This window comes from Lolium perenne, chromosome 6 (genome assembly GCF_019359855.2).
Source record: "Lolium perenne isolate Kyuss_39 chromosome 6, Kyuss_2.0, whole genome shotgun sequence".
NCBI classification, from domain to species: domain Eukaryota; kingdom Viridiplantae; phylum Streptophyta; class Magnoliopsida; order Poales; family Poaceae; genus Lolium; species Lolium perenne.
In genome coordinates this window covers 271,470,731-271,483,033 of record NC_067249.2, presented here as the reverse complement: position 1 = coordinate 271,483,033, position 12,303 = coordinate 271,470,731, and the positions used below count along the sequence as shown (strand labels likewise).

At 42.9% G+C, this 12,303-nt stretch overlaps 1 protein-coding gene across 1 annotated transcript; it reads left to right on the top strand.

Moving 5' to 3' along the window:
- The first annotated feature begins 8,146 nt into the window (after nt 1-8,146).
- Nucleotides 8,147-11,617, top strand: LOC127326840 (disease resistance protein RGA5-like). Its single transcript, XM_071822598.1, has 2 exons — nt 8,147-8,346; nt 10,126-11,617. The coding sequence occupies exons 1-2, from the start codon at nt 8,147-8,149 to the stop codon at nt 11,615-11,617; spliced, it is 1,692 nt and encodes a 563-aa protein (XP_071678699.1).
- The last annotated feature ends 686 nt before the right edge of the window (nt 11,618-12,303 follow it).

The following is a 12,303-nucleotide window of genomic DNA, read 5'->3' as shown; positions in this document are numbered from 1 at the left end:
TGGTTGAGGTTTTGCAATTTTGGCCAAAGTGTATGTGAGTGAACATGGCATTTTCCCACTATTTGATTTCTCTCTATTTGATTTGACTTTTCTTGACTCAAATGTGATTCTTATTAGTTTAGGAACATTTCCAAACCATTGAAACCATTTCAAAAGGTCTAGCTCAAAGATTTGCAAAATGGCCATAAACACATGTATGTGATGAATTGCATTTTTCTTAATTTCTTATTTTCCTTTTCTTTGCTTTACTTAGGCATGGTCTAGGGTCCAATTAGTGTGAGATTAGGTTTAGAGATGGTTTCACACCATTTGGGCAAGGTAGGAGTGCATAGGACAAGAATTGGGTATTATAGCTATGTGCCACATATGCCTCTATGCATATGTTGCATTTGATTTTTAATTTGACTTGGCTTGACCCAATTGATGTTGTTGAGTGTTGAAATGGTATAGAGGAGTGATCCATCCATTCACAACAAGTCCTAGGGTCAAGATCCTCAAATTCACAAATTTGCTATTTACTCTCATATGCCTCTATGGCATTTTTAGTTTCCTTTTTATTTTCTTTGGTTTCAACTTGGATTTGGTTTGATAAGTACTAGGTAAGGTTTATGAAGGTTTTCCAAACCTCTAATCAAAGTAGAAAGGTCTAGGGTAAAGTTTTCCAAAAATAGCCATAGGCACATATGCCTTTTTCTTATTTAATTTCCTTTTATTTTATTTTATCTTGGATGGTAACAAGGGGTGTGAGGTTTAGGGTTTAAGATCATTTCAAAATACTATAACAAGCAATCATGGCAATAGCACAAGAATTAAGCAAGATCACTATGTATCAAACTTAATTTAAGAAAAATTTTTGTTGGTTCCAAAATTTGGAAATAGGGAAATTCATTTGTTTTGTTTTGAAATTTTTGGGATGTTACAAACCCTTCCCCCTTAAACAAATCTCGTCCCGAGATTTTAAGAAAAGTTAGGTTCCTAAGAGAGATTGAGCAATTTTATTAACAGGGAAACATACTTGGCATAGCCTGGGGTGCTTCCTGGGCTTCAGTGGCATTCATGTGGTAGAGGCGGCCGTTATTGTTGTTCTGGTTCCTTTTACCTGCGAAGCGCGCTTGCTGGGCAGGTGCAGCAGTATTGGGAGCAGTCTTGGCAAGTTTCTTGGGGCATTCATTTGAGTAGTGGCCTACAGTGCCACATTCATAGCAGGTGATTGTTGCCTTGTCCTTTGGGGTGATGGGGGTAGCATTGCTCCCAGTCCTCGGGCCAGTGTTGGTGTTGTTGTTGTTCCCATTGTTGTTGTTGCTATTGTGGTGGTTGTTGTTGTTGTGGCTGTTGTTGTTGTTGCCTCCGGTCTTCGGGGGTCCTCCGTTGTTGTTGGGGTAGTTGGGGCGATAACTCTGAGCAGTTGGCTTGTTATGCCTTGGGGTGAATCCTCCAGAGGAGTTGTTGCGGTACTTCTGGTTATGGTGGGGTCCACTCTGGTTCATCATCCTGCGCTTGCGGTTCTCATTGGCTTGATGCAGCTTTCCTTCCATCTGTATGGCTGAGTCCACTAGGGCTTCCAAGTCAGCGAACGGAATGTTCACTAACACAGTTTGCATCTCGTCGTGCAGTCCGTTCAGAAATCTCTCCTTCCTTTTCTCGTTGGTGTCGGTCTCATCCGGGGCGTACCTTGACAGAGTAAGAAACCTGTCACGGTATTCCACCACGGACATCCTTCCTTGCTTGAGTTCGCGGAACTCGTCTCTCATTTTCTTGATCAGTCCTTGGGGTACATGGTATTTGCTGAACTTGAGTTTGAAGTCTTCCCAAGTCATCATCTGTCCCGCATTCATTGCGTGGGCACTTGTCCACCAGGCTCTGGCAGGTCCTGACAGGTAGTGGGTGGCGAACAGTACTTTTTCTGCGGCTTCAACTCCCGCAACTTCGAGGTTGTTCTCCATTGTCTGGAGCCAGTCATCAGCATCAAGAGGCTCTTCAGTCTTGTTGAACATCGGTGGGTTGGTGTTCTGAAAGTTCTTCAGCTTCGATCCAGGGTGATCGTGGTTTCCATGGCCTTGATTGTTCTGAGCTATCTGTTGCAGCGCAGCGATGTTGGCTTGTCTTTCAGCTCTCTCGCCTTCTCGATGCCTGCCATCATCATCTGCAACATCTGCAGCATGGCGTCTTGGTTGGTGCTGCGGGTTGGAGGGGCCATCTGAACGTTGAGGTAGATGATAAGATAAGAGGGAAATTTATATGGTTTGTTTGGGTAAAGTTTAAAAAGTTCATAACTTGAAAACTTGAGTAGTGTTACGGGGGTAAAAACCAACAACACTTTTTCATTCATACCAAGCATCACACATTACAAAGCTAACACACCGTTGGTTTGAAGAACCATTCATTCGTTCTACGATACAAGGGGATCCTGATACACAACTCACACCTACGAAAGTGCTTTAATGATACTACTCTTCAGGGGGGATTCTTCGTCTTCACGGGTAATGTGCTTGGCGAACGGCGTTGTCCAACTCCTTGCAGGTCTCGTACAGCATGTAGTCGAGGTAGGCAACATAGTGGTTCATCTCCGGGTGCGGGGGCATGATTAGTGGTCTTCCCATGTGGTCATGTCTTGGGTAGTAAATGAAGCGGGTATTCTGGAGCTTGTTCACATTCTGTCCGCACAGACGGGAAATTGCTTCTTGCATCGCTCTGACTAGTCCTTCCTTCCAAGTGCTTCCCGTTACAGAAAACCAGATGGTTTCCCATATTGGGGCTCCAAGCTTTCCTCTCAGATCTGCAGTAACTTCCCACCGAGGTGGTCCTCCCGATGGATTGTTGAGGGGTATTCCGAAGAACTCAGGATACGGGCGTCCTAAATAATCAACCAGTTGTTTCAAATCTTTCTCGAACATTAGGTTTCCTCCGTGGCCAAGCTGATAAGACTTGCAGGTGTACTCTATCTGTGAAGAATTATGATGAGTAAGTTAGAGGAGTGAGTAGGGTGTCAAAATTTTATGTAGTAATATAAAAAGAATAGGACATAACTTTCTTATTTTGAAGAAGATCTCAAGGATAAGAGGGGGAATAAGTTTTCATAAATAATCACTTCATTTGTTTTGAAACTAAGTTTTTCAGACGTCCATTCTAACTAGGGTCTCCTAAGGTCAACAATGGCTCTGATACCAACTTGTCAACACCCGGATTTTTAAGTCCAGATGCCTATTATGCCATTCATCGCAATCACAGGAATATTGTTTTTGCGAGACATAATAGATTGATATCACAACACATCATTCGTTACATACCATAATCGTCTTACAAATAAAGGATCACATGATCCAGTCTCATTACAACATAGGGGATCTAGAGATCCAAATACAAATCACATAGCGGAAGCGAAGTAGTAGGGGTCTTGGTCCATTTATTCCACAGGCAACTGTTGACGTCAGGAGTGATCCTAGTTGTCGTAGACGTCCTGCTGTCCTTCCTCCGGGTTCTGGTATTCCTCTTCATAGTCTGGCCATTTGAATAGCCAGGGACACAGCCATGAGTACTTTAAAGTACTCGCAAACTAATACTAATGTAAATACTATCAACTATAGTAAGGGGGTTTTAAGCTCTAGTTTCATTTGCAGAAAGCCAGTTTTATTTCATAAGCACTTTAATAATCAAAACCTCTTCATTTTACTAACTTAACTCAAGTGGGAAAATTAGTGTCATTCCCACAACTCAGTTGTGATTCAAGTCAAAATCACCTTTCAATTCAAGTCACAAGTCACCATTCATAGTTTTAGAAAAGTTCTGATGACGGAACAGTATGGCCTTTCCAACTGTCCATGACCGCGGACGCGGCTATTCGAATAGTTCTACACTCTGCAGAGGTCGTACACTTGTGCCACAACATTTGCAATAATCCGTCAGGGTTAACTGGCCCTGATTTATCACACTCCGTGTGCGGACTACCAACCTTAACCTTTCACTTACATATCCTAGTATAGGCACCTCTCCCCATGAGCTTGGCCTCCCAGTGAAGACAGACAGACATGCCACTGGAACTGCACAGGGCTTGGGCCGGACATTCACCTCATTTCACATCATATCACATCATTTCGTTTGTTGTAGAGGCAGCCTTCGGCATAACCCCGATGACGCTTGTTTAGAGGGAACCCATACTAAGGTACATAAATTTCGAGTTAAGCCCTACCCATATCGTATTGTGGGGGTACTTGCAAAATTGGAATGGTATCGCATCCGAACCCAACCATCAGTTTTGTAAAAGTCACCAAGTCATTCACAAGTCATATTCACCTTCAAAATCTCTCAATGGAAAGACTCATCATTCCAAGGTTTTCAAAGTCATTTCATTTCACAAGTTCCCAACTAGAGTAGTCACTTTTAATATTTAGCACTAGCAACTAGTCATGAGGGGTGCTAAATAACTTATAGCTTTCTAGGCTAAGTGTGATGCTCTTGTACTACTCCATAACTAAACCAAGTGAATCATAAATCAAAAAGTAACTTTGATAAATAAAATACAAGAAAGCTTGTAAAGTAAAAACTTGGGATAGGATCATAAAGTAAAAATGTAATGGTGCCTTGCTCTTATATAGCTTTGCACATGGGAACTTTGCAAGAGTGTTAGCTTGCCTTGATTGGTGAGGTGATCAAAGTGTTCTTCTTCTTCCTCTTGGTAGAATACCTCCTCCTCTTGATAGTCTCCGGTACTAGCGTCTATAAACGAATACGAGGATACAATCACCAAACAATGCTTAAGTACTCTTAATTAGCCTTAGTGGCTCACACAAATGATCTAGCATTCCTACTTAACATTTATCAAAATTTATGCTAGGGTTTCCTCACTTAGTATTAGGAAAATAATTTCCTCTCATTGAAATTGGAGTTAGGGTTTCTCTTTAGTTTGTGAGAAATAATTTCCTCTCATTGAATCTTCTTAAGATTTAATCTTCTCAAATAACCATGTATGATCACATGTTGACCAAGGTCAACACTTCACACTTATCATTTGAGAAAAATGATTTAAATGAGATTCATCATCTCATGTGATTTAAATACCCATTGTAATTTAAATACTATTTTGATTTAAGTTCCCCAAGTGAGCAAGTATGAGACCATCTAATTAAGGACATCACATTACTTCATAACACTTGAGAAAATGATTTAAATGAGGTGTTACACCTCATAGATTTAAATTCCTAACATTTGACATGGTTTAAATGGGCTAGTTATTGACTACATAGCCAATATTTTGCTTCTAGCTCATGATCATGTACAGAACCCATATCATATTTTTGCATAGTAAATTAGAGGGGTTGAAATTTGAATTATGAGAGGTGGAATCACCTCAAAATTAAAAAGGGTTGATTTTTAAGATTTATTTGAATACTGAAAAGTCTCTGTCTTGTTAATTTTACTATTCAAAATCTACACAAGGTATGGGGTTGAATCCAGTGGGGTTAGTTAGATTATTTCATAAGGATTCTGGAACAATTTGAATCACTAAATTTGGATGTGTAGATTTGAAACTATTCAAATTCTAGCAAAGACCAGTATTGAAAATTTACTGAATCATATTAATTTGAAAATGGCTAAGTGGGCTAGGCGGGAAAAGAATGGGCCGAAAGATTTAAAACGCAGAGGGGCCAGCCCAACTAACGCTGCGGGCCAGCTGACAGTGGGTCCCAGTGGTCAGCGACCCAAATAACCCGAAGCGGTACCTTGCAACTGGAGCCGTAGGATTAGATTGAGGATCGACGGCCGTGCGTCATCGTCGTCGTCGGGGAGAAGGGCGTGCTGCCGCGGCGGAGGTAGGGGGTCGGCGGCGAGCTGGGGCTCCGGCGATCAACGGCGACGAGGCAGGGCGACGTGGTCGAGGACGGTGAGCTCAACGGTAGTCGCAGCGGAGCTTGAGGTGGCCTAAATCGACGGATTGCTCTGCGGCGGCTCGCGGGTCTTCGGCGAGAAATTGGACGGCTACCGGTGGCAATGTGTAGTGGGGAGGAGTGGAGGAGGTCGAGAAGAGGATGGGGAGCGAGATGGTGTGAGCAATTCATCACGGGGTGGCCTCCTTTTATAGGTTCGAGAGGTGGCCGTGGGGTGCTGGCGAGGGCGACCATGGCGCGGCTTCTCTGAGGCGCGAAGGGGCAAGGTGATAGGGGCGTGCGCTTCTGGGCATCATGGCGAGCACGACGCGCGTGCAGGGACAGCGAGGGGAGGACGGGAGCGTGCTGGCGTCGTCGCCGTCCTGGCAGTACGGGCGCGGCAGGGTTTCGATCATGGCGACGTTGCCAGTGCTTCCGCATGCCAGTGAGGATGTCTAGGAGGGAGCAGGTGAGTAGGAGCGTGCGTGTGCAAACGGCGGGGCGAGGGAGGACGAGAGCGACCGGGCGAGGCAGTGTCTGTGGCGTCCAAAGTGACATGCCGGCGCGCGCCGGGGCGTGTCTGTGCGTGGTGATCACGATGCGGCTAGGGTTTTGGAGGCACCTTCTTGGCAAGGGATCATGTCTAGCTTGTCTAGCATTGTCTGAGGAGTCTAGATGACAAGGTGAGGTGGAGAGGAGAGGATCAGAGAGAGATTTGGCATGAGTGATGGCATGGGCATGGCATGGTGACGATCAGGTCACTTTGTGGCTTTTAGCAGCAATGGCAAGTACTTGGTTTGGTCCAGAGTACTAGCAGGACATCAATGATCATGAATTAAAGTTGGTTTAGCCCAAAATCCGTTGGATCATAGCATGTGTGTCAAAAGCAAATTCATGCCTGCCACGTGTTTGACATAATGGCCGCATGAGAATTTTATTAAAATTTTGGAAATCTTTTTAGTGAATCTCATTCATATATTCAGAGAGGTAGAATGGTGGTGGTGATGGTCAATTTGGTGAAGGTTTGCAAGTTTTCAAAATTTGGGGTGATCTTCACATAGTCTCAAAGTCTCCACTTGTCCTCTATTTTCTGGTCAACCTAGGCAAAGTCAACATTGATGGTCAACATCAAACTTGTTCACCTTGACTTGGTCTTGGATGAGGTGGCAAGAGTTGGTCAAGTCTAGTTGAAGAATTGTTAAGTAGAAGGGCTCAAGGTGGGTAACATGCTAAAAATGGGCAAAGTGACCATTATCACATGTTAGTGAAATTTGATTTTTCCTTTGATTTGATTCTGGTTTCTTTGATGCAATTGTGTTTGTTTTTGATATATAAGTGTTTCACAACCAAGAGAGCAAGCAATGGTGGCCTTGGTTGAGGTTTTGCAATTTTGGCCAAAGTGTATGTGAGTGAACATGGCATTTTCCCACTATTTGATTTCTCTCTATTTGATTTGACTTTTCTTGACTCAAATGTGATTCTTATTAGTTTAGGAACATTTCCAAACCATTGAAACCATTTCAAAAGGTCTAGCTCAAAGATTTGCAAAAATGGCCATAAACACATGTATGTGATGAATTGCATTTTTCTTAATTTCTTATTTTCCTTTTCTTTGCTTTACTTAGGCATGGTCTAGGGTCCAATTAGTGTGAGATTAGGTTTAGAGATGGTTTCACACCATTTGGGCAAGGTAGGAGTGCATAGGACAAGAATTGGGTATTATAGCTATGTGCCACATATGCCTCTATGCATATGTTGCATTTGATTTTTAATTTGACTTGGCTTGACCCAATTGATGTTGTTGAGTGTTGAAATGGTATAGAGGAGTGATCCATCCATTCACAACAAGTCCTAGGGTCAAGATCCTCAAATTCACAAATTTGCTATTTACTCTCATATGCCTCTATGGCATTTTTAGTTTCCTTTTTATTTTCTTTGGTTTCAACTTGGATTTGGTTTGATAAGTACTAGGTAAGGTTTATGAAGGTTTTCCAAACCTCTAATCAAAGTAGAAAGGTCTAGGGTAAAGTTTTCCAAAAATAGCCATAGGCACATATGCCTTTTTCTTATTTAATTTCCTTTTATTTTATTTTATCTTGGATGGTAACAAGGGGTGTGAGGTTTAGGGTTTAAGATCATTTCAAAATACTATAACAAGCAATCATGGCAATAGCACAAGAATTAAGCAAGATCACTATGTATCAAACTTAATTTAAGAAAAGTTTTTGTTGGTTCCAAAATTTGGAAATAGGGAAATTCATTTGTTTTGTTTTGAAATTTTTGGGATGTTACATGACGACGGCGTTAGAGGTCACGAGAGGGCAAGGGAGTGGGCGCATCGTGTTGGCGACGTCGAGGCGGTCACGACGCGCGTCATGGCGCAGCAGGAGAGGGACGGGAGCGTCGTCGTCGTCATCGTGTTCCCGAATGCTGTGGCGGACGGTCGTCGACGATGGCGTACGCTACATGTGGCGTGCGAGGGCAGGTGAGGTTGTCTAGGAGGTTGCCATGGTCGCGGTGAGCATGTCCGTGAGAGGAGAGAGTGAGGGAGAGCTGAGGCGACGGGGCGACGTCATGTACTGGCGCGTCCAGGGCGTGTCCTGGCACGCTCTGGCGCGTCTGGGCGTCATTGGGCGCGTCACGTTCCAGGCGTTGTCGTGCTCTTCTTCGGCCAGGGAGGGTACAGGTGTGCTCAGTGGAGTGGGGGCGAGCCAGTAGACATGGTGAGAGGGACCAGCGAGGTGTGGAGAGGATGATGGCATGAGAGTGGCATGGAGTGACTCGGCATGGTTTGGTACATGATGAAGTCATGCATGATGATGGTCTCGATGCTGGGCATTGTCTAAGGGATGCAAGAGGGAGTTGTTGTTGACCAGAGAGGTGATGGTTTAGTCTAAAACATGTCGGGTATTAGAGTGTCTAGGGTTGGCAGATTGGTGCATGCCAAGTGTTCGACATAATGGCCGCAAGAACTTGACTTTTGAATTTTGCCAAACTTTTTGGTGGAGGTGATTCAAATATTATCTGGCACATGTTGGTGGTGGTGGTGTGCAAAATGAAGCTGGTTTGAGAAAATCCAAAATGGGTATGATCTTGTTTCTGATTTGATGTTGCCACTTTGCACTCTTATACTAAGCAATAGAAAAGGAATCACCAAGGTGGTCAACACCAAAAGTGTTCACCTTGATGAGGTCTTGGATGAGGTGCAAAGTGTTGAGAGGGTTTGGGTTAAGAATCTCTTCATACAGGGGGCTCAAAGTGGGTACCCTGATATAAAAACCAGTTTTGACCATTATCACATGTTGCAAGGTTTTGCATTTTCTTTTGATTTGATTTGGGTTTCTTTGATCCAAAAGGTATTCTTTTGAGTTTAGTTAGGTTTTCAAACCATTGGCACAAGTTAATATGGCATTGGTTGAAGATTTGCAAAAATAGCCATAGCCTCATATGAGGTGATATTCTTATTTTCTTTTTCTTTTATTTTGTTTCACTTCATTCACTTAGGCATGGTTTAGGGTCCATTTAGGGTTAGATTGGGTTTAGTAATGGTTTCAAACCATTTAGGTAAGGTAAATAGGGCATAGGCCATTATTTGCGAGAAATGGCCCTAAGCCCACATATGCCTCACCTTTTATTTTATTTTTCTTTTCTTTGTTCCTCTTTGATTTTGAAAAAGGGTAGATTTTAGGGTTTTGAACTTGTTTAAAACTTCAAACAAACATTTATATTGAAAACCCCACACACATGTATGAACACTACGCACATAAGAGAAAGTAATCCAAAATTTTTGTTGGCTCTAATTTTTGAAATAAGTGAAATTTCATTTTCTTCTTTGTTTTAAAATTTGGGATGTTACAATACACCCGAATATGGCTTGCAGTGTCAATCCCCAAGGGTGACACCGAGGGTCATAAACCATAGACTTATGTTCCCACCGACGAATTCCTAGAGAACAGAGGGTGCTCTACTATGACGCTTTGTGATGCTATACATGTAATAGGTGTGGCCGGTGTGAACTTCCGCTGGTACAGGGGTGATAGAGCGTGGTTGGATGGAGGCATATAGTGTAAATAGCTCAAACTCACAACTAAACAAATTATAATGCTATGAGGATTAAAAAAAATCACTCAATTTCATCCATGTTATCATTCTTTCGTAGCAACCGCCCATTTTCTTTACTTTCTTATAGCTTAATAAAATAGGTTTTTTACAAGCGCTTGATTTATTTTACTAATTCATTACTCTTGCGCAATTATGTGGATAGGTACATCATTGTCATTGATGATATATGGGATACACCAACATGGGAAATAGTGAAATGTGCTTTTGTTGATAGTAATCGTGGAAGTAGAATAGTCACAACTACTCGGATCTTCGAAGTGGCCGCAACAGCCAACAACTTTTACAACATGGAACCATTGTCTGATGAAAATTCTAAAGAATTATTCCGTAAAAGGTTATTTGGTGGTAAATGCAAATACCCTTATAATCAACCAACTGGGCTATTTGAGAAAATTTTAAAAAAGTGTGGAGGTGTACCATTAGCTATCATTACAATAGCTAGTGTGTTAGCTGGTAAACCATGCGAGGAGTGGCCTATGGTGTACAACTCTATTGGTTTCGGGTATGGAGATAACAAACAAGTTGAGAATACGAGAAAGATATTGTTGTTTAGCTACTATGACCTGCCTTGGTATCTAAGGACATGCCTATTATATTTAAGCATATACCCTGAAGACTATGAGATACAAAAAGACATCTTGATATGGAAGTGGGTGGCAGAAGATTTTGTCCAGGAGGAACCAAGGAGAGGGTTGTTTGAGGTTGGAGAGAGATACTTCAACGAGCTAGTAAATAGATGCATGCTCCAACCGTTAGAGGGCACCGATAAATCCTCAATTTATGGTTGTCGTGTGCATGACATGGTGCTTGATATGATCTGTTTGTTATCAGAAGAAGAGAACTTTGTTAGAATATTTGATCGTGAGGAGCCAAATACATCTTCAAAAGTACACCCTCGTAGGTTAGCCACCCAAAAAAGAGTCATAGAGTATGATCATCTGGACAACATGCACACAGCACAAGTCAGATCATTTAATGTCACCGGGTGTCATATTGCTGCGATGCCATCACGTTTAGGATTTCAAGCATTGCGTGTGCTAGCTATAGAAGACTGCACTTTTATGAAAGATTATGCCTTTCATCTTGAAAACCTTGGGAGGTTGCATCAGCTGAGGTATCTCGGACTGAGAGAGACACCTATTAGTAAACTTCCTAAAGAGATAGGGGAACTTAGGTTTCTGCAGACAATAGACTTGTGGGAATGTAAGAATGTAGAGGCATTGCCGCAGAGCATTATTCTGCTACGACAACTGAAGTGCCTCCGCGCTGGAGGTGCAGCATGTAAGCCCATAAGTGTGCCAGATGGGATGGGGAACCTAACATCCATGGAAGAGCTATGGCTGAGATATGTCGACAAGTGTCCAAACTTTGTTCAAGAGCTCGGCAAGTTGACCGAACTGAGGAACCTTAATATTTGTATTGAACTTCCTGAGAGTTGGATGTGCAAGACATTTGTAGAATCTCTAGGCAATCTGCAGAAAATACAAGTCCTATCTCTTCATGCTCTAAATGCAAAGCTCAGCTGGGAGGGCTATGTGCCTCCTCCACAACTTTGGCATTTGACCTTGACGACAAGAACGCTGCATCGCCATCGTGGATTAATTCCACGCTCCTTCCAAACCTTGTCCACTTAAAGATTTCTTTGGGTGATGCGATGTAGGCTCATGACCTGGTGACACTTGGGGAATTTCCAGAGCTCCTACGTCTCGAAAGATGTGGAAGTGACAACGACATCCCTGTTGTTATGGGTGGCAATGCCTTCCACAAGCTGAGGAGCTGCAACATGACTGCACCGTTGAGGTTTCTACCGGGGGCTATGCCGAGCCTCGAACGTCTTGAGTTTACAGTCCATGTACAGCCCTTGAAGGAGGCCAACTTTGACTTCGACTTTGGTAGCTTGGAGAACCTCCCTTGTCTTCGAGAGGTGAGTGTTTTCATTTGTTGTTACCCTGATAAAGCGGAGGCGGATAAAGTGGAGGCAGCGGTCAGGCATGCGGTCCACAACCATCCCAATCATCCGATCCTTCACCTCATGAAATTCAACCACGTTGTGAGTGCTAATAATATACTTACTTCCTTGTCATATGCATAGCAAATTATGAAGAGTTAGAACTCAAACGGTTTGTCTAACTCCTCTTTCTCTATTTTAGGCGGTTATATTAACGTTGACGGCCGCGGCGCTGCTTTTCACAGAGATCATGCTGATGTCAATGAATGAGCAAGTGAGCTAGCTATGATCAAGAACGTGCAATCTATTCTACCTAGCACATGCTAGGTATGTGTGCACTAAATTATGCGCGTACGTGCATGATGATCTGTT